The following is a 22801-nucleotide window of genomic DNA, read 5'->3' on the forward strand; positions in this document are numbered from 1 at the left end:
TAGTAATGTGTTCCGAAACTGCTTCCTGTGACATAACTTTCACAATATCTCTCTTATATCAATCTCTCTGTATGGTATTGCGTTACCTGTGCAGGTGGGCTCTGGAGAGGGTTGTTGTCTAGAATAATGCTCTGGAGGTGTCTGAGATTGCGGTAGCAAACTGGGATTGTCGTTACCTTATTGCAGGAGAAATCGAGCCATACCAATGGCAGCTCGGCCAACTCTGCAAACCAAACGACACAGAAATAAAACAACATTTCTATAAGGAAATATCACCAATTTGATTCAGGTGCAGGTGTGTACTGTATGTCTGACCAGGAGGCAGGCGAATGAGGTGGTTTCTGCGGATGTTGAGGTCACGGAGAGCTTCCAATTGACCGATCTGAGGAGGAAGAGTCTGGATCTCATTACAGCTCACATCCTTTAGGAGAGAAACAGAGAGAGAACTGAGAATTGTAATGTGCATTAGTGAGAGGAAATGTAAAGATGAAATGCTGAACTCAAGAGAACATTGGTCCAGATGTGGGGCAGACACACACACCAGTTCTGTAAGCTGTCTGAGTTTAGCCAGGTCTTCTGGCAGTGATACCAGCTTGTTATTGCAGGCGATCAGAACTTTGAGAGGCAGTCGGCACAGATGAGCAGGGAGAGTGGACAGCTGGTTCCGACTGCAGAGAAAATAAGGACATATTCAATTTCATTAGTAACAAAAACAGTGCCAAAACTTAACAAGCACCAAATGGGGGGCCTGGGTAGCTCAGCGAGTATTGACGCTTTTGAGGTGAGTAAATGACACATGAATTTCTAAAGCACTGCATCAACATCTGTTGGCCTACCAGTTGAGATGAGCGAGATGCAGCGTCCAAAATTAACACCCGCCAAGTGCCAAACACGGGTAAATTTTTGGTTTGCCGGTGAATTTCGCCACGTAAGAGGCCACTCTGGCGGGTATTTTTTGCTTTCTCTTTCTTGTAAAATAAATGTAAGCACGTTCTAGTTTTGTCCTGAAGGGGGCTCTGTAGGCCTACAGTACAGTCAGTAACATAGGCGTTTACATAGAACGGCTCTCATCAGCTCATAGTCTCGCTGCTCATCAATAATCTCAAGCGCTGTGTCCAATGGCGCATGGTGAGCGAAGGTGCATTCAGCGCTTTTAATCCAGACTTCAAATGATGATAGCACGCATTCTGTAGAAATTATGTAGCTGGGTAAGCAAACTTTAATCAACACTGTTTGTATACTTTGGGCATTTGAAAATGAAGTTGGCATTTTTCCAACTGTAATCATGCATTTTTTTTTTTTATTATTTGTTATTATTTTCTCCCCTTTTCTCCCCAATTTGGAATGCCCAATTCCAACTGCGTGCTAAATCCTCATGGTGGCGTAGTGACTCGCCTCAATCCGGGTGGCGGAGGACAAATCTCAGTTGCCTCCGCGTCTGAGACCGTCAATCCGCGCATCTTATCAAGTGGCTTGTTGAGCGCGTTACCGCGGAGACCTAGCGCGCATGGAGGCTCACGCTATTCTCCGCGGCATCCTCGCACAGCTCACCACGCACCCCACAAGAGCGAGAACCACATTATAGCAACCACGAGGAGGTTACCCAACGTGACTCTACCCAGCCTAGCAACCGGGCCAATTGGTTGCTTAGGAAGCCTGACTGGAGTCACTCAACACCGATACCGATCCCGATCTGATACCAGTGTTGTTTTTTTGCATAATCAGTTTAGAATATCTTAACATTATTGTGTGGAACTAATTGGGAGTACTCTTTAATAAATAAAGAAACACAAACCTCTAACTGCACATTATTTCAATATAAATATGTAGCTTATTAAGAAACACTTTATTATTAACTAGTATACCAGATAATGTAGAAGCAAAATTAACAGTAATTCCAGTCTTCATGTCTTCAGTAGAAAAGAAACCATTGTTTTATTTTTATTTATTGTTTCAAAAATGTTTCAACTTGCATCTGGACTTTAAAGGATTCAGATCTCTTTTTTTGTTCAATTTAGTTGTAAGACATCAGTCCACTTTTCATTCACACAGTTATTTTTTGGAACCCTTTCAATTTAAATGTTGTTATAATTTGTAAACAAATACTAATGGATGACAATAATAATAATAATAAATAGTTATTAATATTATTAGTAATTGACTTTTAATTTTAATTTTAAATACAACAGTTATACATTTCAATCGTGCACTTTTTAAACCCTCACGCTTTTGACATTTTGACATAGTTTGTAGGCAAGTTCACAGTAGTTCAATTCGCTTCTTATTCAAATTCTGGTAAAAATGCACCTCCGGCGCCGTTCTAAATGCATATTATAAGTGAACCGATCTATTGCGCATCTACATCTGAGATGCTGTTCTTGAGTAGCGCTCAAATATTGCGCACCGCTGTGAAGGCTAAAAATAGCCACGAGTGCATCACCAGCCTGTGCCTGAGTTTGTGTCAACAGAGCAGCACCATTCACTAACGCACTTGCGCTGCGCATACTATATATTTACTTATTAAACACAGCCTTTTGTGATTCACAGAGCTATCGCACGTCTTCAAGTGGCTTTGAATAAAATGCACGAGTCATATGAACTGCTTTATTGGTTCTTTTATGTCATTTTTTGAGCTTGACAGTAACGAACTTTTAGACGGACCGATTCCCGATCCGTTTAAAAGCTTCAGTATCGGAGCCGATACCGATCCAGGTAGCAGATCGGTGCATCCCTACTGGTGTCATGGTAAGATCTCAAAGTTAATGTTGTGTCATTGTAATATGTTATGTCTGCCATTATTACCTGATGTTCAGGTAGGTGAGGGACTGTAGATTGATCAGACTCTCTGGTAGTGACCGTAGGCAGTTCTGGTACAGGTTTAGATTCTCCAGCGACACAAACATACACACCTCAACTGGCAGCTCTGTCAACCTGTTTCTTGAAAGGTCTGCGGTGAGATAACAGAAAGAGAGACAATGAGAAACAGGTGTCTGGCTTGAGATATTCTACACACCTGTCTTTGGTTTTGCTCATGTAATGCATGTGTGATGATGGGCTGTTGGGACTGTCAGTTTTAAAATGAGCTCTGGAACAATACTAAACACATTGTGTTTCAAGAATGTCAGCACCTCTGCTCCACTCTGCTGCAATTCAGAGATTTGATAACACTAGTCATGTACAATAAATTGGTATCAGCAAATAGTAACATTGTTTGAGATATCAGTATTAGTCTGAATTGGCCATTACTGACAGCAGGACTTAGTTTTCCAATCCAGAGACTCTTTTCATATGTCATGTTTCAAAAGTACTAAACAGTTATCCATCCTTCATACAGTACATATTAATGTTTTAATGTCTAATTTCACTTAAAACGTGTAAAATCCTAGATTGGAGTTTTAATGTGAAAGATATTTCAAAATTAAAAGACAGACAAAACAGTCTAGATTTAACCAGCGGTCAACTGACACATACGTACTAACAATTGTATGATATGTAGTACACATTTATATCTCTGGTAAGTGAACAAATCTTTTGCCAACTAACTGCGAAGCTGGCTAGTTAAAGGAATATTCCAGGTTCAATACAAGTTAAGCTCAATCACAGCATTTGTGGCATAATGTTGATTACCACAAAAAAAACAACTTTCGACTCATCCCTCCTTTTCTTTAAAAAAAAAAAAAGCAAAAATCAGTGTCTAATCGCTAAGTCATCAGCAAGAACAACAAGCCTGTTTATTTTTTGTCCCCTTTGTGAGGGTTCACATGCAGAGAGTTTCTGAGTCCAATAGCAGCTGTCTCCCAGTTAGAGTCGTCATTATCTTTAAATTAGTGCGTTTGACTGTTTAGGGGTAAACAAAGTACCTTCTGCATCAAAATTTGGGATCAATTTCAAAACCAATCCAGAAAGCTTCTGCTACTGCCATGATATCATCAGATTTCCAAATTTACACGCACACACACTGACTTTAAACCCAGAGGACAAACGACTAAATCACACACACTTACAACTAGGACCACATGACCACCAAAAATAGCTGTCGGTCTAACAGCAAAATAAGTGTCCATTTTTCTGCTCTGGCTTACATGAAAGAGGCCAGTATACTCACTGGTGCTCAAAAGCACATTTCAATATCAGAAGCAATCTGGGCCTAAAAATAGCCGAGCATAGAGACGTTAAATAATCACGCGAGAGCCGTGAAGATGCTGAAGGTTTTACGGTAATTTCACATGGCTAGTGATCGACCGATATGGGTTTTTTAATGGCCGATGCCGATATCCAGAGAGCAGAGTGGCCGATAGGCAGATATGATGACGATATATCACACAATTTAATATAAAAACATAACATTAAAATAAAATTGCTACAAAATGAATAAACTCTTATTTAGCACTATATTTACTCAATTTCACAATAAATTTTATCTTTGTAAAAAAGAATAAAAAAAATGTATACTGTATTTTAAATGGTAGATTTCTGATTTCTGTTTAGTCATCAAATTTTAATAATTTATTTGCACATGAAGAATTGTTAATATATTAGGAAGAAGGAAATAACAGTACACACAGTACTCCAGCAACCATGGATGGCATGCCCACGTTAGCAATCATATTTTCTCAAAAAATACCGAATCAAACCAACTGCACATAGTGAATAAGTTATTTACTTATAGCACACGTGAAGCTCTTTTACTTTGAAGTTGCGCTCACGTGCTCGTGCGTATCCAGCGTGAGCAGCTATCTCCTGACAGTTTAAAAGGCCTGGATCACCTGCTTGGATTGTCACGGACTGACCGTCATGATTTGTGTATCAGAGGAACTTTTTATCCTGATCCTGAAGTTTTTGATTCTGGCTGACTGAATACACGCTTCAGAGGAAGATATTAGATGAGAGCTCGACAGAAGAAAATGTTGGATTTTCATGAGGTTCGTGAATTACATCTTTTTAATGAGATATCTGCATATTTGCAGATGGTATATAATGGAAGTTTTATTGATATTTTCCTTTTATCATTAGAAAAGTTACTGTTGAGGAGAGACTGTTAGAATATGTGCTTCAGAGGAAGATTTATGAGCGTTCCACAGGACGCTGGATCTGCTGAAGTTGTGTGAGGTTGGTTTATTACATCTGTTTAACAGAGATATGCACATATTTGCAGACGGTAAATTATATTAGTTTTATTGATATTTGCCTTTTTATCATTAAACAAGACAAGTTCAACTGTTGAGGAAAGAGAGGGAGAATGAAACAGGCGAGCACTTTAACATTATGAGCTCAAATGCGTTTGCCGATGCTCTGATATGCGGACCATTTAAATGAGACTGTGCTGCACACATTACTGTAGTAACACAATGGCATGTAACAACAAAACGAACCATGACTGGTCTTTTACATGTCTCATTTACTTCACATGCAAGCAGGCGATTCTTTCTCAGAGCCCTTAAGAAACAAATCGGCCAAACGGGAAAATTTATCAGCCGATGCCGATAGTTAAAAAAAAATCTGAATATCGGCCTATTTAGCGGCCTCTGCAATATATCGGTCGATCACTACACATGGCATATTTACGTCATGCTTCAAGAAGCTACATGAAAGGCCTGCTTTTTTTTACATGATTAGGTAATTGATGATGCAGCCAAAACATTTGTTTTGCGAAGTCCTGCCAACATTTATTTTATGAACATTAAGTTGGCTTGACAGATCCAACATACTGTTATTATACAAACTTAAGTTAGGCTATCCATCCATCCATCCATCCAACTGTCTATCAGGCATATATATCCTTCAAATTCTTAAAACTTGTTTAAACTTTTAAGACAAGTCTTTAAGCCAACATTCAAAATGTGTACTGAATCTTTTCTTGTTTATAGATGTTGCTTCAATCTGCTTTTGTTTAGTCTTTTTGTGGAGAAAAAGAGCATGAAAGTAAGGAAGGTAAAGAAGCAGGTTAAAAACAAATATTTTCATATTAAACTTCACTTAACTTTTTGCCAAGTGCAAGTGTGGTTCGCTCTTACAGGAAAGTGTAAGTGTTTTGTTACACATATTCAGTGGAATCAGGGCTTCATGGTCAATGTGCAGATAAGAAGCCAGAATATCTTGTTTGTAAGTGTCATGCAGGTGTGTGTGGAGGTATTACTGATGGTTTTCCAATCCATGCTGGATCTATATTTGTAACTGTGCAGCTGTGCTGAAATCCGGGATCAGGAAGACAGGAAGTACTGCTGACTATAACGTCTGCTTCCTACATGGAGCTCTACCTAAAACCAGCACACATACTGGGAGAGGTACACAAACAGCTCAGACCCATTATAGAGAACTCAACAATACTTAAAAATAGGGCTGGGCGCTAAAACGATATCGATATTTATTGCGATAAAAAAATCCATGATATCGAAGATAAGCTCGAGTAATTTTCGATATTTAGCCTATGTTCTACATATAGACGATCAGGTGCATGTCACAATGTAAGCAGTTCGGCTTCCTCGGACTGTACAAAGTGGCTAACATTAGCTGCCGGGTCCGGACCCAAGATTGATTCCATCCGGACCACAAGACTTCGTGAAAACGGTTGTGCCCTCTCATCATCTCTAGTGAGCAGCGTGACAAAACAACAGTGCTGTGTTGACCAGCTGTGATCTTTCTGCGCTATATATCAAGCCCCTTGCAGATTCTCACACTTTTACATGCAACAACTGAACCAGAGCACCTTTTACTGACTGAATTCTACTTACCGGTCAAAGAGCTGTCACTCAAAAACTCACCAGCCAATGAGAACGCCTTTCTCTTAGCCCCGCCCACACGGTTTGTGCCAGAACTGCGAACGAAAACTCAGGGAGCGTAAATGAAAACTTTGGAAGCGTGACTGAAAAAGCAAGCAGAGCATTAGTAAATCCTGATCAGCAAACGCAAGTAGAGAATATCGTTACCAAAGGATGCTGTTTATTTGAAGACTAAGTTTACATTTTGCCTTTGATTTGATTTATTTTTTCAGTTTCAGGTAGTTTTTATTAATTCTCAGTTTATATTTTTATCCATTTCTTGAAAAGTTACGTTCAAAACAATTGGCACAAAGTTAATCCCATAGAATTAAATAGATCCATAATTCCTTGCTGTGATCAGGGACTCTGAGGAAAGTGTTTTGGATGCTGTATACACCTGATACAATCTGATCCGTCTTATTTAGTGGGTGCTTCCAATATCTGTATGCATTTGTACAATATCTGACTGCCCGTGTTTTTATTCTTTTCAGGTTCAGATTTATTCATTTTCAGTTTATATTTTTATCCATTTCTTGAAAGGTTACGTTAATTTCTTGAAAAGTTACGTTCAAAACAATTGGCACAAATCTAATCCGATATATTTCTGAAAACATCTGGCATTGCACAACATCAGAGCTGAAATGAGCAAAGACTGAGTAACAAACGCCTTTTCTTCCATCTAGACTTCTTTTTACCTTTATATTTCCTGTATGAGCGTCTTGCACCGGACAACATTTCACACTGACTCATAGCCTCTTTGAAATATAGACACTAATATTCAGTTCACTACACTTCCTCAGTGCTCATACACAACAGTCATCAGTTTCAGGCCCAAGGCAAGATGACAGCAGACAACACAATAACCTCAATAGTAGGGCTGCAACAACTAATCAATAAAATCTATAATTATCGATAAAGGAAAACATCGACAACCAATTTCATTATCGATTAGTTCTTCTATTTGCAGTAAGCACGGAGAAGCCCCGTCAGTGACGTCACTTCACAGCCAAGTGAAAAAATGAAAATCATTTGAAAAACAGCGGACAAGTTGAAGGGGAAAAACATGACCTAAGTTGTCCAGTGCACGAGAGCACTTTATAAACACTTCAAAGAAGATCATAATTAGTGGTCAACCGATATATATAGGCCGATATTTAGAATTTTTTAATTATTCGCATCGGCTGATAAATTTTCCCGTTTGGCCTATTTGTTTCTTAAGGGCTCTGAGAAAGAATCGCCTGCTTGCATGTGAAGCGAATGAGACATGTAAAAGACTAGTCACGGTTCGTTTTGTTGTTACATGCCATTGTGTTACTACAGTAATGTGTGCAGCACAGTCTCATTTAAATGGTCTGCATATCAGAGCATCGGCAAACGCATTTGAGCTCATAATGTTAAAGTGCTCGCCTGTTTCATTCTCCCTCTCTTTCCTCAACAGTTGAACTTGTCCTGTTCAATGATAAAAAGGCAAATATCAATATAACTAATATAATTTACCGTCTGCAAATATGCGCATATCTCGTTTAAACAGCTGTAATAAACCAATCTCACACAACTTAAGCAGATACAGCGTCCTGTGGAACGCTCATAAATCTTCCTCTGAAGCACATATTCTAACAGTCTCTCCTCAACAGTAACTTTTCTAATGATAAACGGTAAATATCAATAAAACTTCCATTATATATCATCTTCAAATATGCAGATATCTCGTTTAAAAAGATGTAATTCACGAACCTCATGAAAATCCAACGTTTTCTTCTGTCAAGCGCTCATCTAATATCTTCCTCTGAAGCATGTATTCAATCAGCCAGAATCAAAAAACTTCAGGATCAGGATCAAAAGTTCCTCTGATACACAAATGATGATGGTCAGTCCGTAACAATCCAAGCAGGCAATGCAGGCCATTTCAACTGTCAGGAGATTGCAGCTCGCGCTGGATACACAAGAGCGCGTGAGTGCAGCTTCAAAGTAAAAGTGCTTCACGTGTGCTATAAGTAAATATTTTATTCACTATGCACTGTATGTGCAATTGGTTTGATTCTGTATTTTTTGAGAAAATGTGATTGCTAACATGGGCATGCCATCCATGGTTGCTGGAGTACTGTGTGTACTGTTATTTCCTTCTTCCTAATATATTAACAATTTCTTCATGGGCAAATAAATTAATAAAATTTGATGACTAAACAGAAATCTGAAGAAACTGCTATCTACCATTTAAAATACAATATTATTTTTAGATTCTTTTCACCAAAAAAAGTTAAAGTTTATTGTGAAACTGAGTAAATAATAGTGCTAAATAAGAGTTTATTCATTTTTTAGCAATGTTATGTTTGTTATTTACTATATTAAATTGTGTGATATATCGGCATTGTATCGGCCACCCTGCTCTCTGGATATCGGCATCGGCCATTAAGAAACTCATATCGGTCAATCACTAATCATAATGTGGAGCAGTTGCTGCGTCTGGTGCGTTGACAGAGTGCCTGTGCTGTTTGGTGGGCGAGAGTTGTTTATCTCCAGCGCATCACTTACATTTTACTGCTATTTTCTATGTTTCATAACGTAAAAATGTTATGAATTCAAAATCAGCCGCGTTATTTCGCAAAACTGTTTGTTCTTACCACAAGCTAGTCTCCGTTAAACTCTAATGAGCAAGCGAGCGCGTGCATCTGCATCAACAAACCGATCGCAATGGAGAAAGGGATCATTCACAATCATTTGAGCAAAATGCGCAATCATTTTGATCAAACTGTCCAACATCACACCACGATTTTAGATTCAATGTAATCAATTGTGCAGCTTTCATGGATATCAGACTGAAGTCTTAGCAGTCAAGGTGTGCCGGTTTTTAAAGTGTTTTCTCCCGCTCATGTAAGCGCATGTAATACAGTGAGCACCGGAATGAGTCTTTTCAGTGCGAGAGTAAATTTGCACAGGGTTTACAGATGATTGTACTATATTAAACTGTATGTAATGCTAAATATAATGTATAATAATTAGAGCTGTAAATGATTAAAATATTTAATCGTGATTAATCGCATAATTTTTTGTAGTTAGTCGCGATTAATAGCAATATCTTTATAAACACGAGTGGACAAAATATGCTTCATCCAGATGTATTTTTCAGTTATCCACCCAAAACCACCAACAGAGTTGCACAACAGAAAATGAACACAACACAATTTAAATTATGTACAAAATATGGTAGTTGTAAGTGTACTATGACAGGATTTATTCGCTTCTTTTTATAGAGTTATGACAGACATAATCTTTCCAGGAAAACAGTGGAATTAAATAGCTCTGGTCATGTGACTATTTGCAACACTCATGCAAAAAAAGTCTGCACTGTCATTTACAATTGACAACTCTGTGTAAAGTACAGCTAAAACTAATTTTAGACCCCAGTCACAATTGTAACCGGTGGGATTTAAATGGGTTAATGAAGTGTAGATTACCTGCAGGGTTCCAGCAGTGTCTCCATTGCATTGGCTAGTGCACTATCAAACAGAGACACTGTGACAGAACCCTGGAGACAGCAGCAGGGATTCCGTTAGCTGGTAATCAGTACCGCCGCTCCCTATACGCATATTACTCAGTCTGCGTGGGGCACCAACTCCCTAGGGGGTTACCAGACACTCCACCGGGTTATACAAGGACATGGTAGCAGTTGCGGTACACAGACGATCGCCTCACGCTCACGCTTTCACTTCACGATCGCACTGCGCCTCGCAACTTTCACCTCGTGCTCGCACCGACTCGCAGTGCAAGGCAGGTTTTCAAATGGCAGCTGTCTTGCCACTGCAATCATGTTACAAAGTTCCGAGCTCTATCTGTGCTTTACGGGCATGTTCTACTGCTGTACCACATTGCTCAAATGCTTAAAAGCAGGTATTAGTATAATGTCTTCCACGATCTGTTTTCCCGATGGTCAATGCATGTGACATTAGTGGCGTTTGCATGAATTGACTGTAATATTATGTGTTAACGGCGTTAAAAAAAATGTGTGCCGTTAAATGAATTTTAACGCGTTAAATTCGACAGCACTAATATATCTATGGCAAACATTATTTTACTGGATAAGCATACACAATTTTTGAAAAGAATAGTTTAGAAACATGTAATCAGAGAAAATACTATTTTAAAAACTATAATATTAAAATACTTAAATGTTTGTAATCAGTGACAGTGTACAAGCATATGTATCTGACATATGTATTTTTCAGCTAGGCAGAAATATTAATATTTCTATTCTCGTGTCACCTCTGCTGGGCTGATTTTTTGTCCCACTCCATGCCCTATGGATCATTTTACAGTTTTCATTTATCAGTTTTTTGAAAAACCATATTTTAATAAAATACAGGAAATAAAATGTCATTTTTTTTAATAAGATTAATCGATTATCAATATAATCATTAGTTGCAGCCCTACTCAATAGTGTTCAATTTGGCCTCTCCATCAAAGGATTCCCTTGTCATTCCTTTCTATATTACAACCTCTTTCCAATAAAACACACACTGCAAAGTAACACAAAGATGTATTTTCTAGCCTAAAAATAATCAATGTTTTCCACACTGTTTTTCACCAAATGAACACAATTAAGAATGATATTTAATCGTTTTCATTTATATGTACCAACAATACATACATATATTTTACTATAAATTTAAAAACATAAAACATGTCAAGTGACGACTTCCATGAACATTTTTGAGTGATGACACTAGCCAAACTCTGAATACGAGTTATGAATCGATTCTTTGAAATGGATAAATTGTATGTAGGATTGCTAAACAAGTCTAATGGCCATTTAGCAGGAAACTTCTTCTGCAACATGAAGACAACAACCTCTTTCTTTTGCCGTGAGAACGGAGCACAAGTTTCTAGCCAGGACGTGTTAATGCGGTCACTGTGTTTTCAGATGTCTGCTAGAGTACAGTTAACATGCCTATCTATGTAAGACCTAGTGTCCTTGTGTTCAAAACAACAAAGCTTGGCTCTGGAAAAGTTTTTAATTGTCATGTCGCTAACATTTTCAAGGTTTTCATAATATGTGAATGAACATGTGTTGGTTTCCTAAAGAACATGTATAAAAGCTCTCCATGTTGGACCACTTCTTGAGGAATTGAGCGGTTCAGGTTGTAGTCCAAAAACCCGGAAGTTGATTTTCATTTTCAAGCAATGGGTTCCCTCTGGATTTTCCTTTATAATGGCAGTTTTGGATTTATGAGTAAAAGAAGGTCTGTGGTAAATATTAAGACATAGTTGACTTGCTGTCAACTTTTGGGCCATGTGTAGTTAAAAACTTGACATGAATCTCTGAGAGAGGGCACCATGCTACTAAATTGTATTATACATTAGGTACATATTAGGTCTAATCTACAAATGTGGATTTAAACATAAAATTAGACAACCCAAACAAGACCAACACTGATTAATACATACAGCACAGAAAGGAAATACCTGTACAGTCCAGAAATGAGAAAAGGAATAGGTCTGTTATTTGGATGATTTAAAGTAGAATGTCTTCCATATCAAACGGCATTAGCATTAAGGGCACTCACACTACATTTCACTCCCATTCAAACGCATCCATATGTGGGAGGCCGGAAACACAAGCTCATGCGAAGAAATTTCGTACGACGCTGCGTACCAAAGTTCAAGCTTGGTGATCCCTGATCCGTGAATTCGTACAACGAGGTGATGCGTGACCAATAGAAGATGGAAACGTCACACCCTGACCTGGTAATACATGGATATATGATTAGCTATTTACGCCGACACCACCCGGGGATAGATAGCCCACGCTGTGCACAGAATGACTGTTGTCCATGACTGCTGTCACAATGGATTTCATAAGAAATCATGGTTTTGATACAATTTGCCATGGTTTTATGCAGTAATACTGCAGTATCCATTTAGTAACCATGATTTTACCATAGTAATATTGTAGTTACCATGACAGTAACCATGTTGATTTCGTGGTTACTACGATTTTACAACAAATACCATGGTTAAACTGGTTACTGTAGTAAAACCATGGTGATTTTTAGTAAGGGCACAACTGTTGAAGTGTTTGTTACCAAATAGAATATTCTTACTTTGGATATTACAAACCGAACTGAGAGAAAACTGTTACACCCCTAATTAGCATGTCGAATTTTTACATTTTGTAACATTACCTAGTTGTAAACTGTATACTTACATTTTAGATACTGAGCAGTTCATGATTTCTAGCCACTTGTGTAACCGGGGCTTAAAGTTTATTATTCCGATTCATCCAGCGCTTCATCACTAAAGGTGAAAAAATTAGCACTAGTATTGGGAAAAATACTAGCATGTTAAACAGCATCTACGCTGCATGGAGAGATGATGAGAGAGAAGCACAGAGAGAGATGGATTTACAGCCAACAGAAAGAAACTACTGATATCTTGTGTTCTTAGGTGTGAATTTCTCATTTTCACCAACATCTTAAAATGGAAAAATGTGGGAATTTCCTGAGCTGTGAACATGGAATGTGCGGGGATAACATACAGTTTTTTGAAAACATGGCAGCTTCAAAGTTCACGTTTGACACGTGAGGGGTGAATGACTGTGTGTAATTTATGTTGTAGAACAAAACGTCTGTTCAGGTAGGCTAATGTTTACCACAGACCTTATTTTCCTCATAAATTGAAAAACCTCATTATAAAAACCCATATGAAATTCCCAAGGTAACCCATGGCGAATTAGCCTTCCGGGTTCGCCTATAAATGTATGTCATGGCTGAACAGTTGTTTTGCAGGACTCGACATTAACGCTTCCATAGCATGGAATGTTCCATAACAAGGAATAGAACTATTTTAGTACACAAGTGGATTTTTGAAGGGGCAAGTGAAAGATAATTTTACTTGCCCGACCAGACAAGCAGACTGATTAAAACGTCAATAGCAAAAAAATAACCGGCTATATTTGTGATAGCCTAGGCCTGTATCACTTATTAGAAAGTTCATATTCTTATTCTACTGTTGAGCAGCTGCGCCCAGTTTGATTGAAATCAAATGTCACTACCGACTACTGAAATTTTGGTACTGTGATAATGTATAGCCTTTATTGTACATGGTAGATTGGTAGATCTTGCTGCAATAACATAACGAAAAAGTAGATCTCATTCCATAGAACACTTTGCAGCTAATTCTGGCAAAGATCTGCACATATAAGCAAGTAATAAAGTGTTAGCTAATTTAAATAATGGCACAGCAGCCTCTGCAAACAAGTTGTACAGATCACATCAACACAGTCTCGTGGCAAATTCAGAAGATATTATACAACTTGGCTTGCACAAAAAGGTATTACTTTTTTCCCCACAGAGACCAATAAACAAAAAGAACTTCAAGTCGATACAATGCAGGCATCATATTTTAGCTAGCCTCCTATCTAACACTTTGTTTTAAGAAAGGAAAAGTCAGTGAACAAATTTTGTTAATCATTCAATATTTATGCAATGCAATGCAAATGACTGAAGTCAAAAACCTGTAATACGCTCCCATCATCTCATTCCAAACTCCTGATGCTTTCTTTTTTCAGCAGTACACAAGATTTTTACAAAAGCAAATGACAAAGTTCAGAGAAATGTCATTGCGGCACCTTTATAATTCTTTGTCATTCCTGTCATACCATAAACGGTAATAATGAACTTGTCTGTCTGCATATGTGTAACTGTCACTTAATTAGTCATTAAATATAATTTAAAAGCACTTATCGAGCAGTCCACAAAAGGTCTTTAGACAGATGTTTATACAGACTGCTTGGTTTTATACAACACACAAAGAACATGTGACTCATTTAAAGCAGTTCTATATGAATCACGCGCATTGATGAGCGTAACAACTCTCGAACAGGAAGGTGCTGGTCTTCCGATTGTGCTTCTGGCAATGAAATGAAAATCGAGTCTGAGCATGTCTAGACTCTCAAGTATCATAAATCGTGACACCTGCCTCTCTATATCAGGTACGCCAGCAACTGCTTTTAAACCAGTTTTGAGTTTTTATTATTTTTATTATTTGATTACAGCAAATCACTAAATTTGCGAAAAATAAAGCAAAAAATATAAATGGAAGAGGCCATGGTCATAACCTTCACAATTGTAATGACTGGTTCGAAAAGTTGTCAAGACTCAGTGTAGACTGATATATAATTTTTTTCCAATTAATCAGTTTTGGAACTATCGGTTATCGCCAAAAATCTATGCTGATAGATTTTGTTTTCAATACAAAGCTTAAATTGTTAACTACTACTTAGAAATTTCTGATCATTCTATAAGTAGATATTTTTTTTAACTATTGGCTGATTAATCGGCTATCGGCCTTTTCCACCACCTTAGTTATCGTATCGGCAAAATCCACTATCAGTTGACATCTACTTAATAGATCCGAGTCAAAAAGGTTGAGAACCACTGGTTTAGAAAACTAGTCCCGTTCGAATAGGGCTAACGAGGCACTTACAATGGAAGTCAATGCGGCCAATTCGTAAAAGTTAAAATACAGACTGTTTCAAAAGTATAGCCACAAGACGTAAACAATATATGCGTGAACATGATTTTAGTGTGATAAAATCGCTTACTAACCTTTTCTCTGTTAAGTTATATCTGATTTTACAACTCTGTTGCCATGACGACATAATGCTGTAAACCCTAAAATGATGATTTAAACAAATTTACGGCTCAAAAATACACAAGAATTAATGTAAATGCTTTTATAAAATTATAAGTGTCACATTTCTGCCTTTAATCCCTCCCAAAATTGGCCACATTCACTTCAATTGTAAATGCCTGACTGTAACTGTAAACTGATAATCCAACCACTTAATCTGATGATTAAACCACCTATCAATGTGAACAAACCCCTTAATTTGAAGATGCAAATCCTGTAAATGGTAAAACTCCCATCAAAATGATCAGACACAATTACCTGATGATCAAACCATCTAAAAAATATCTCTTGACCTGCTGATCATTAAACCTCTAAACCCGAATAAACCACTACCAACATGATGATGAACCCCCTTAATTTGAAGATCAAATCCCCGCTAAAATGATCCAACACCTTTACCTAGTGATCAAACACTTATAAACAAAGGCTTTATCCTGCTGATCAACCTCTTTTATATAAAGTCTCGAACATTTTATCATAACAATCAAACCCCATTGACTTAATCTCATATCTACATTGACAGATGCACTCCATTACTTAATATAGTCCAATCCCATCACATTAGTTCCAGTTTTAACACAACAATGGCCTGAACAGTTTGTGAAAAGGTGAAAAGTGCGTGTTTAATGAGTATTAACCAATGATCAACAATTCAGATGGACTAATCCCAGTACAGCACACACCCGTGTGTTTACACCAGCACAGACACACCAATCACATATTGGTTCACTTTAAACTAGTGTAAAACTCGACCACTGTGCCTTTTACTCAGCTCTGGGTTCGGTTAAATGTTAAAGCGGGTCAGTAAAGAAATGATTGGGACGGTACCGGCCCGGATGGTGTCGGTGAGGTCGTGTCCGGCGGCGCTCCTCGGGAATTCCTTCAGCTTCCTGCCGCTCAGGTTGAGCACTCCGGTGGCCGCCGCCTCGTCCAGCGCCCGGTCCAGCGAGCGGCTCCAGGACGCGACTCCGGGGGCATTGGATAATCCGTGATGGCCGCTTGCTCCCGCCGACGAGGCTCCGGCGGGATGGCCGATGGTAAATGAGGGCACGGCGCTTTCCGCGGAGAGCAACAACGAGGCCGCCATTACACAGCAAACACTCCCGCTGGATCCTCACGGGTCCAACACGAGCGCGCAGGAGAGAGACAGTGCGCATGCGCGGACACACAGCGGACAGAGAGGGATTCCGAGCAAAAAGGTCCTACCGAACACAGAATGATAGTACGCATGCGCGGACTGACTGAACTTTTTATTTTATTTTACTTTTATTTAACCAGACATCTTTCTTGTTTATCTTGATATTGATGTTGTGGATTTGTGGCAAATAAGTAAATATTACTGATTCATAATTTAAAGGGGTCATGACATGAGGAATCAACTTTTCCTTGATCCTTTGACATAAGAGTTAATTGTACTATAAAAAATAAAAAAAATACTGTAAGTTTCAGAACTCAAAACTTCCTCCTCACTGCAAAAAGAGCATTTGTCAAAACCAAGCTGCCAAAATGACTCGTTCTCTACTTCCTCCATATTGTGATGTCACACTGTGGTAGACATTTACATCTGACCACCTCCACAACAACACATCAACCCATAATAGACCTTTTTCACAGACTGTGATGACGTGTTCCCGCCTTATTTAGCAGCGTAAATCTAGCAAACTTTTTTATATGATAATTTTTTTTGTAAATATTGAGTGTAATTTATAACATTATGCTTTGTGTTATATTATCCTGGAATTAGTTTTAAAAATGAATTACCACAGCTGTGAGAGCGTTTCGATTACAGCTGCAGAGAGAGTGACAGTAAATTTGGCATCTTCTCACATTTTACTGTCATAATCCACCACTCTCTATTTTTTCCTCTTCCGGAAAGTCATTCAAATGTAATTGTTGATTTTTTTCTTTTGCTCCTGGAGCAAATGGGTAAGTGAAAATAATATTTGCTGTGGTCTCCCATTCACTCCCATACATTGCTGTCGAAGTTTACCCTCCAATCATTTACTTCCACCTTCCAAAACCCAGAGTGTGAAAAAGGTCTATTTACCTTAATATTTCTGTAGCCCCGCCCAGTAGCGGTGAGCCAGTCAAGAGAAGAGAGCCAATCATAACAGTAGGCTTTTACTGCCAAGTCTTAAAGGAGAAGCAGCACAAAAACCAAGCGTTTTTGACAGAGGGTCAGAATGAGGGTGGAAAATGATCATGTTCTACAAATATATGACTATTTTTTGTGCAAACAAACTTTACTCATTATAAGTGAACCTCGAGGAACATACTAAAATAATAATTTTAAAAAAGCATGTCATGTCCCCTTTAAATATTACAAGGCACTTTCCGGTGGATTCTGGTGTTAGAGGTACAAATCTCACGTTTTTGTTGATAAACTGTTTTTCCAACAACAAAAAATATATAATAAATAAATAGCATGGAAAGTAGGTATTTAAAACAAATTAAAGGAATAGTTCACCCAAAATTTAAAATTCTCTCATTTACTAGCCCTCATGTCATCCCAGATGTGTATGACTTTCTATCTTCTGCAGAACACAAGTGAAGATTTTGAGAAGAATATCTCAGCTCTGTCTGTCCATACAATGAATGTGAATGGTGGCCAGAACTTTGAAGCTCCAAAAAGAATATAAAGGCAGCATAAAAGTAATCCATAAGTCTCCAGTTGTGTAATCCATCTCTTTTGAAGCTATAAATTCATTTTTCTTGAACTCATGATCACCAAGTAGACTACTGATGCCAAGATTTACAGTGAAAAAGGAGTAATATTTTGGTCCATTCTCACACAAAATCAAATGGATTGCCTCAGAAGACATGGATCAAACCACAGGAGTTTTATGGATTACTTTTATGCTGCCTTTATGTACTTTTTGGAGCTTAAAAGTTATGGTCACCATTCACTTGCATTGCAACATTCTTCTAAAAATCTTCTAAAAATCTTTGTTTGTATTGCTCAGTGGTTAAGGCTCTGGGTTACTGATCAGAAGGTCGGGGGTTCAAGCCCCAGCACTGCCAAGATGCCACTGTTGGGCCCTTGAGCAAGGCCCTTGACCCTGTCTGCTCCAGGGGCGCTGTACCATGGCTGACCCTGCACTCTGACCCCAGCCTAGCTGGGATATGTGAAAAGAAGAATTTCACTGTATATGTGCATATGTATAATGTGTGATAAATAAAGAAAATTAAATTAAATTCAGAAAAAGAAAGTCATACACATCTAGGATGGCATGAGGGTGAGTAACTGATGAGAGAATTTTCATTTTTGGGTGAACTGTTCCTTTGAGTATGTTAACATTGCTGCAATGCTGTCCTCTAGTGGTAAATTGAATTAAAAATGCAGACACCATGTAATCTGTTAAAAAAAAAAAAAAAATGTTTTTATATATATATATATATATATATATATATATATATATACACACACACACACATACATCGATCAGCCACAACATTAAAACCACCTGCCTAATATTGTGTAGGTCCCCCTCGTGCCAACAAAACAGCGCCAACCCGCATCTCAGAATAGCATTCATCTCACCACAGTTGTACAGAGTGGTTATCTGAGTTACCGTAGACTTTGTCAGTTCAAACCAGTCTGGCCATTCTCTGTTGACCTCTCTCATCAACAAGGCGTTTCCATCTGCAGAACTGCCGCTCACTGGATGTTTTTTGTTTTTGGCACCATTCGGAGTAAATTCTAGAGACTGTTGTGTGTGAAAATCCCAGGAGATCAGCAGTCTCAAACCAGCCCATCTGGCACCAACAATCACCAATGCGATTATCTAATCAGCCAGTCGTGTGGCAGCAGTGCAGTGCATAAAATCATGCAGTTTTGGCGGCACGAGGGGGACCTACACAATATTAGGCAGGTGGTTTTAATGTTGTGGCTGATCAGTGTATATGTATGTATCATAATAACCAACTAAAACCTTTTAGTTACATGTTATGTCTTTAAATAAAACTGAAAATTATTGCTACTATTGATCAGATTCTATTACCCAAACAATCTTTCTTTAAAAAAAATCTGTCCCTTAATTATATTGCTCATTGTGATTCAACATTTTTTCCAAATAGCCATTTCAAAAACAAAACACCTAAGTTAGATGTAAAGTACATTTCATTTTATTTTTGTTCTCTACACACAAAACTGAATCTGTGGACCTTCATTTCCTTTGATACAGTCAAAGAACACAAACTCAGGTCTATTAGTAGAGAGAAATCCAATTCAAGGTGCATAGTACCAATGTTAACAATTATACTGAACTGGTCCCCAAACTACAACATAGAATATTAATGCAACATTTCTTTCAAACAAAAATGTTAGTGTAGAAAACAAAATCTAACAGTCATTCGTAGTCTTGAGTGTATTGCCTCTGCCATGGATTGAGCAGCAATACTGATCAAAAGTCCCATATTGGAATGTTTCAGAAGACAATGTTCCTCCGGTTTTTGAGTAAGGCACAGGAAACCGTAGCATTGTGGTGAAAGACCTTGCAAAACAAAGATTAAATAAGAAAAAAAGGAATGATCAAGTGATCTTCTGCTGTGCCGGGAGAGGAGAATTTGGGCTGATGGACTCTTCACATTCCCATCCGGATACTCTGAATGATCTGGAATATCGCTGTAGAGAGAGTACAGAAAAATAACATTAGAACAATGTATTTTATGTTGAAATATTTTAAGTATCTAAGAATAAGTTCACACCGCAAGCAAAATATGTGCGCAAATATGATTTTCTGCTCAAATGCGCTTTTAAATAGGACTCAAATCAGACACTGGCCGAAAAAGGGGCAAATGTTTAAAAATGGTACAAATAACATTAGTGCCATATAGAAATGGTCCACCTAAAACATGATTCATGATTCTAATAACAGTATCAACTCTAAGCTAAAAATCTGAGTGGGCTGTATTATAATTGTCAAGTAATTAATGAAAAGTTAAATACTGTTTGGGTGGAGTATTAACTGTCGAGTTAGATTAATTGCTTGTCACATAGATTAAATGTTAGTCACATGCAAACAAAAATCATATATGACCCATAAACAGCTGGTCAAGCCGGTCAAAGAACTCAACATTTTAATACCTACAGAGTGCAACTTCATGCACTCTTGAGTTATGACATAAACCACGTTTGACATGTTGACTGATTGCTATGAGTGTACTGGATTAAACTAAAGGGATCAGCAAAGTCAAAAGTCAAACTTCAAGATATTTTGAATAATGTAGTCATGAAATTCAATAAAGGTGGGTGTTTGTTGGATTGTAAACTCACCTGATCCACATACTACAAAGATGAACAAGGCAAGAAGCCATGGACCAACCGCTGCTTTCTCATCTTGAGGGCCTCTCTGTTGAGGAAATATTGACATTAACTTAAATTTTAGAAAATAAATTAGCATAATGCTTTTAAAGAAACACAATTTGAGTAAATTAACACACTAAAACTACAAAGCTCGACCTATGTAGCCAAAACAACAGCTGTCCAATAGTCTTAATCTATTTTAAGTTTTTACTACAACACGAAGAAACAATTCCATTTTAACCCTTGTGCGTCAATTTAAAAAAGTTACTCAGAGGTCCTTAGAGGATAAAAATGTCCATGTCAAAAAACTGCCATAATATTATTATATATTAATGTTATTTTCCACTATCAATGAGTACATTTTTTTAACCAACATTAGTCCTGATCATAACTACCAAATACTCATTCATTTTCAGGATTTTAACCCTTTAAATGCCAGTTTGTTTATATAATGCCACTGTTGTTTTTTTTAGTGAAATTTATATATATATATCTCAAAATCAAATCAAATCACTTTTATATTATATATATATATAAAATATAAAAGTGATTTGATTTGATATATGTATATATATATATATATACTAAATGCTAAGGGGATTTTTTTTTTTTTTGGAGGATCACAGTCTGGGATATGTCAATGATTAGCAACAACATTGATTTTGATGCATTACTATTTTTTGTGCAGTGTGCAAAAAAAAAAAAAACCTCACACTCAGTAAATGTCCACGTCAAAAAACTGCCATAAAATTATTATATATTAATATTATTTTCCACTTTCACTGACTTAGATTTTTTTTTTACCAACATCAGTCCTGATCATAACTACCAACTACTCATTCATTTTCAGGATTTTAACCCTTTAAATGTAAGTTTTTGTTTAAATAATTAAATAATTAATTTTAAATATTTGTTTTTTACACACACACACACACACACACACACACACACTTCTCAATACATACACATACAAAACACACTCTGACATCCATACCAACACACCCACACAATTTTAGCTGCATCATTTATTCAATTGGCCTGCAGTGCTCTATAATACAGCAAACAGAAAATAGGAAAAAAGCATGTATTTGCTCCATAGGCTAAACAAAAGAAAAATGGCGCCATCTGGTGGAAAATATTGCACATTTAAATTCTGAAGCCAGGGTTCCGGTATGAAAGCATAGTATTATAGAATTCATGATGTTATGCTTTAATGGCACTGAGATCAAATATTGCAGTTTTAATGAGTTTCAATGGGGACATTTTTGTCCTGAAGGTCCTGAGTGTAACTAATTTGTGTACACAGTGTGTTATAGATGTATTACAGGAACTAAGGTTGAAATATCAAAATTCCCCGCAAAATACCTTTGAGTAAATGTATGCCGTCGGCATTAACACAGGTGAAATGATCGTGGAAAAAAAATGAAAAAGACAAAAATGTCCCGAAGGTCGCACAAGGGTTAAGACTGTATCCAAATTTTTACTGTAGTAAACATATAGTTGAAAATATTGTGATTTACCGTGGATTTGGCCACATTGCCCCTCAGTGTGATGTTCTTGCTGTGTTTCTCGTTCGCCATGCGAATCCTCTGTTTGGCCACCATCTTTCACACTACTAATTTCAACGTTTATGAAAGAAAAAGAAAAGACTGTAAGAAATCCAAGAGGTTGGTGTAATCAGCTGACGTGTAATCTTGTACTGAAGTACTGGTTTTAAGTATACGTGTGCATAAGAGAAGCTCTCTCCACCCACGATACGTGGACGCTCCGAAGAAGAACACACATGAGCTGAACGATATTGAGACAGGATGTCAGAAAATAGGCGGGGATTGACGGCCCGAAGTTGTCTCTAATTGGTCAGCCTTAAAAGGGTAATTTATATTTTTATATTTTGTTTATTCACTGTGATTTTTAAATCTAGTGGCTGTTAAATAATCTCAGTATTATTAGTCAAGTGTATATTATTGTCTAGAACACTTCTAAAGCAGCGGTGTTGTCACGTGGAAGTTGTTACTTTTCTCAGCGTTGTTCAGAATAGACCAATCATAGT

The 22801-nt window shown here is 37.5% G+C and overlaps 2 protein-coding genes across 4 annotated transcripts in view; both read right to left on the reverse strand.

Annotated features, from left to right (window-relative positions):
* Positions 1 to 19411, reverse strand: part of LOC127416588 (DISP complex protein LRCH3-like) — a 53457-nt gene extending 34046 nt beyond the window's left edge. For all 3 annotated transcript variants that reach the window (XM_051656010.1, XM_051656009.1, XM_051656008.1), the window contains exons 1-5: positions 16275 to 19411; positions 2803 to 2947; positions 542 to 668; positions 316 to 421; positions 87 to 223 (exon numbers count right to left, since the gene is read on the reverse strand). In XM_051656010.1, coding sequence (XP_051511970.1) covers positions 87 to 223; positions 316 to 421; positions 542 to 668; positions 2803 to 2947; positions 16275 to 16533 — 774 coding nt within the window. In that variant the 5' untranslated portion in view covers positions 16534 to 19411. The remainder of the gene's footprint in view (positions 1 to 86; positions 224 to 315; positions 422 to 541; positions 669 to 2802; positions 2948 to 16274) is intronic.
* Positions 19412 to 19555: 144 nt separating this feature from the next.
* On the reverse strand, positions 19556 to 22540 carry LOC127416632 (stress-associated endoplasmic reticulum protein 1-like). Its single transcript, XM_051656077.1, has 3 exons — positions 22272 to 22540; positions 20722 to 20797; positions 19556 to 20070 (listed from the first exon to the last, which is right to left on the reverse strand). Exons 1-3 carry the CDS (start codon positions 22353 to 22355, stop codon positions 20030 to 20032), a joined length of 201 nt encoding a protein of 66 aa, XP_051512037.1. The 5' UTR covers positions 22356 to 22540; the 3' UTR covers positions 19556 to 20029.
* Between the last annotated feature and the right edge of the window lie 261 nt (positions 22541 to 22801).

This window comes from Myxocyprinus asiaticus, chromosome 26, assembly GCF_019703515.2.
Source record: "Myxocyprinus asiaticus isolate MX2 ecotype Aquarium Trade chromosome 26, UBuf_Myxa_2, whole genome shotgun sequence".
Taxonomy (NCBI): domain Eukaryota; kingdom Metazoa; phylum Chordata; class Actinopteri; order Cypriniformes; family Catostomidae; genus Myxocyprinus; species Myxocyprinus asiaticus.

What these genes read in the sequence shown, in the direction of transcription:
- LOC127416632 (XM_051656077.1), bottom strand. Translation starts at nt 22,355, where the DNA reads ATGGTGGCCAAACAGAGGATTCGCATGGCGAACGAGAAACACAGCAAG. An exon ending in GCAATGTGGCCAAATCCACG is followed by an intron (nt 20,798 to 22,271) that starts GTAAATCACAAT and finishes TTTCCTCAACAG; the next exon opens with AGAGGCCCTCAAGATGAGAA. An exon ending in CTTTGTAGTATGTGGATCAG is followed by an intron (nt 20,071 to 20,721) that starts GTGAGTTTACAA and finishes CTCTCTCTACAG; the next exon opens with CGATATTCCAGATCATTCAG.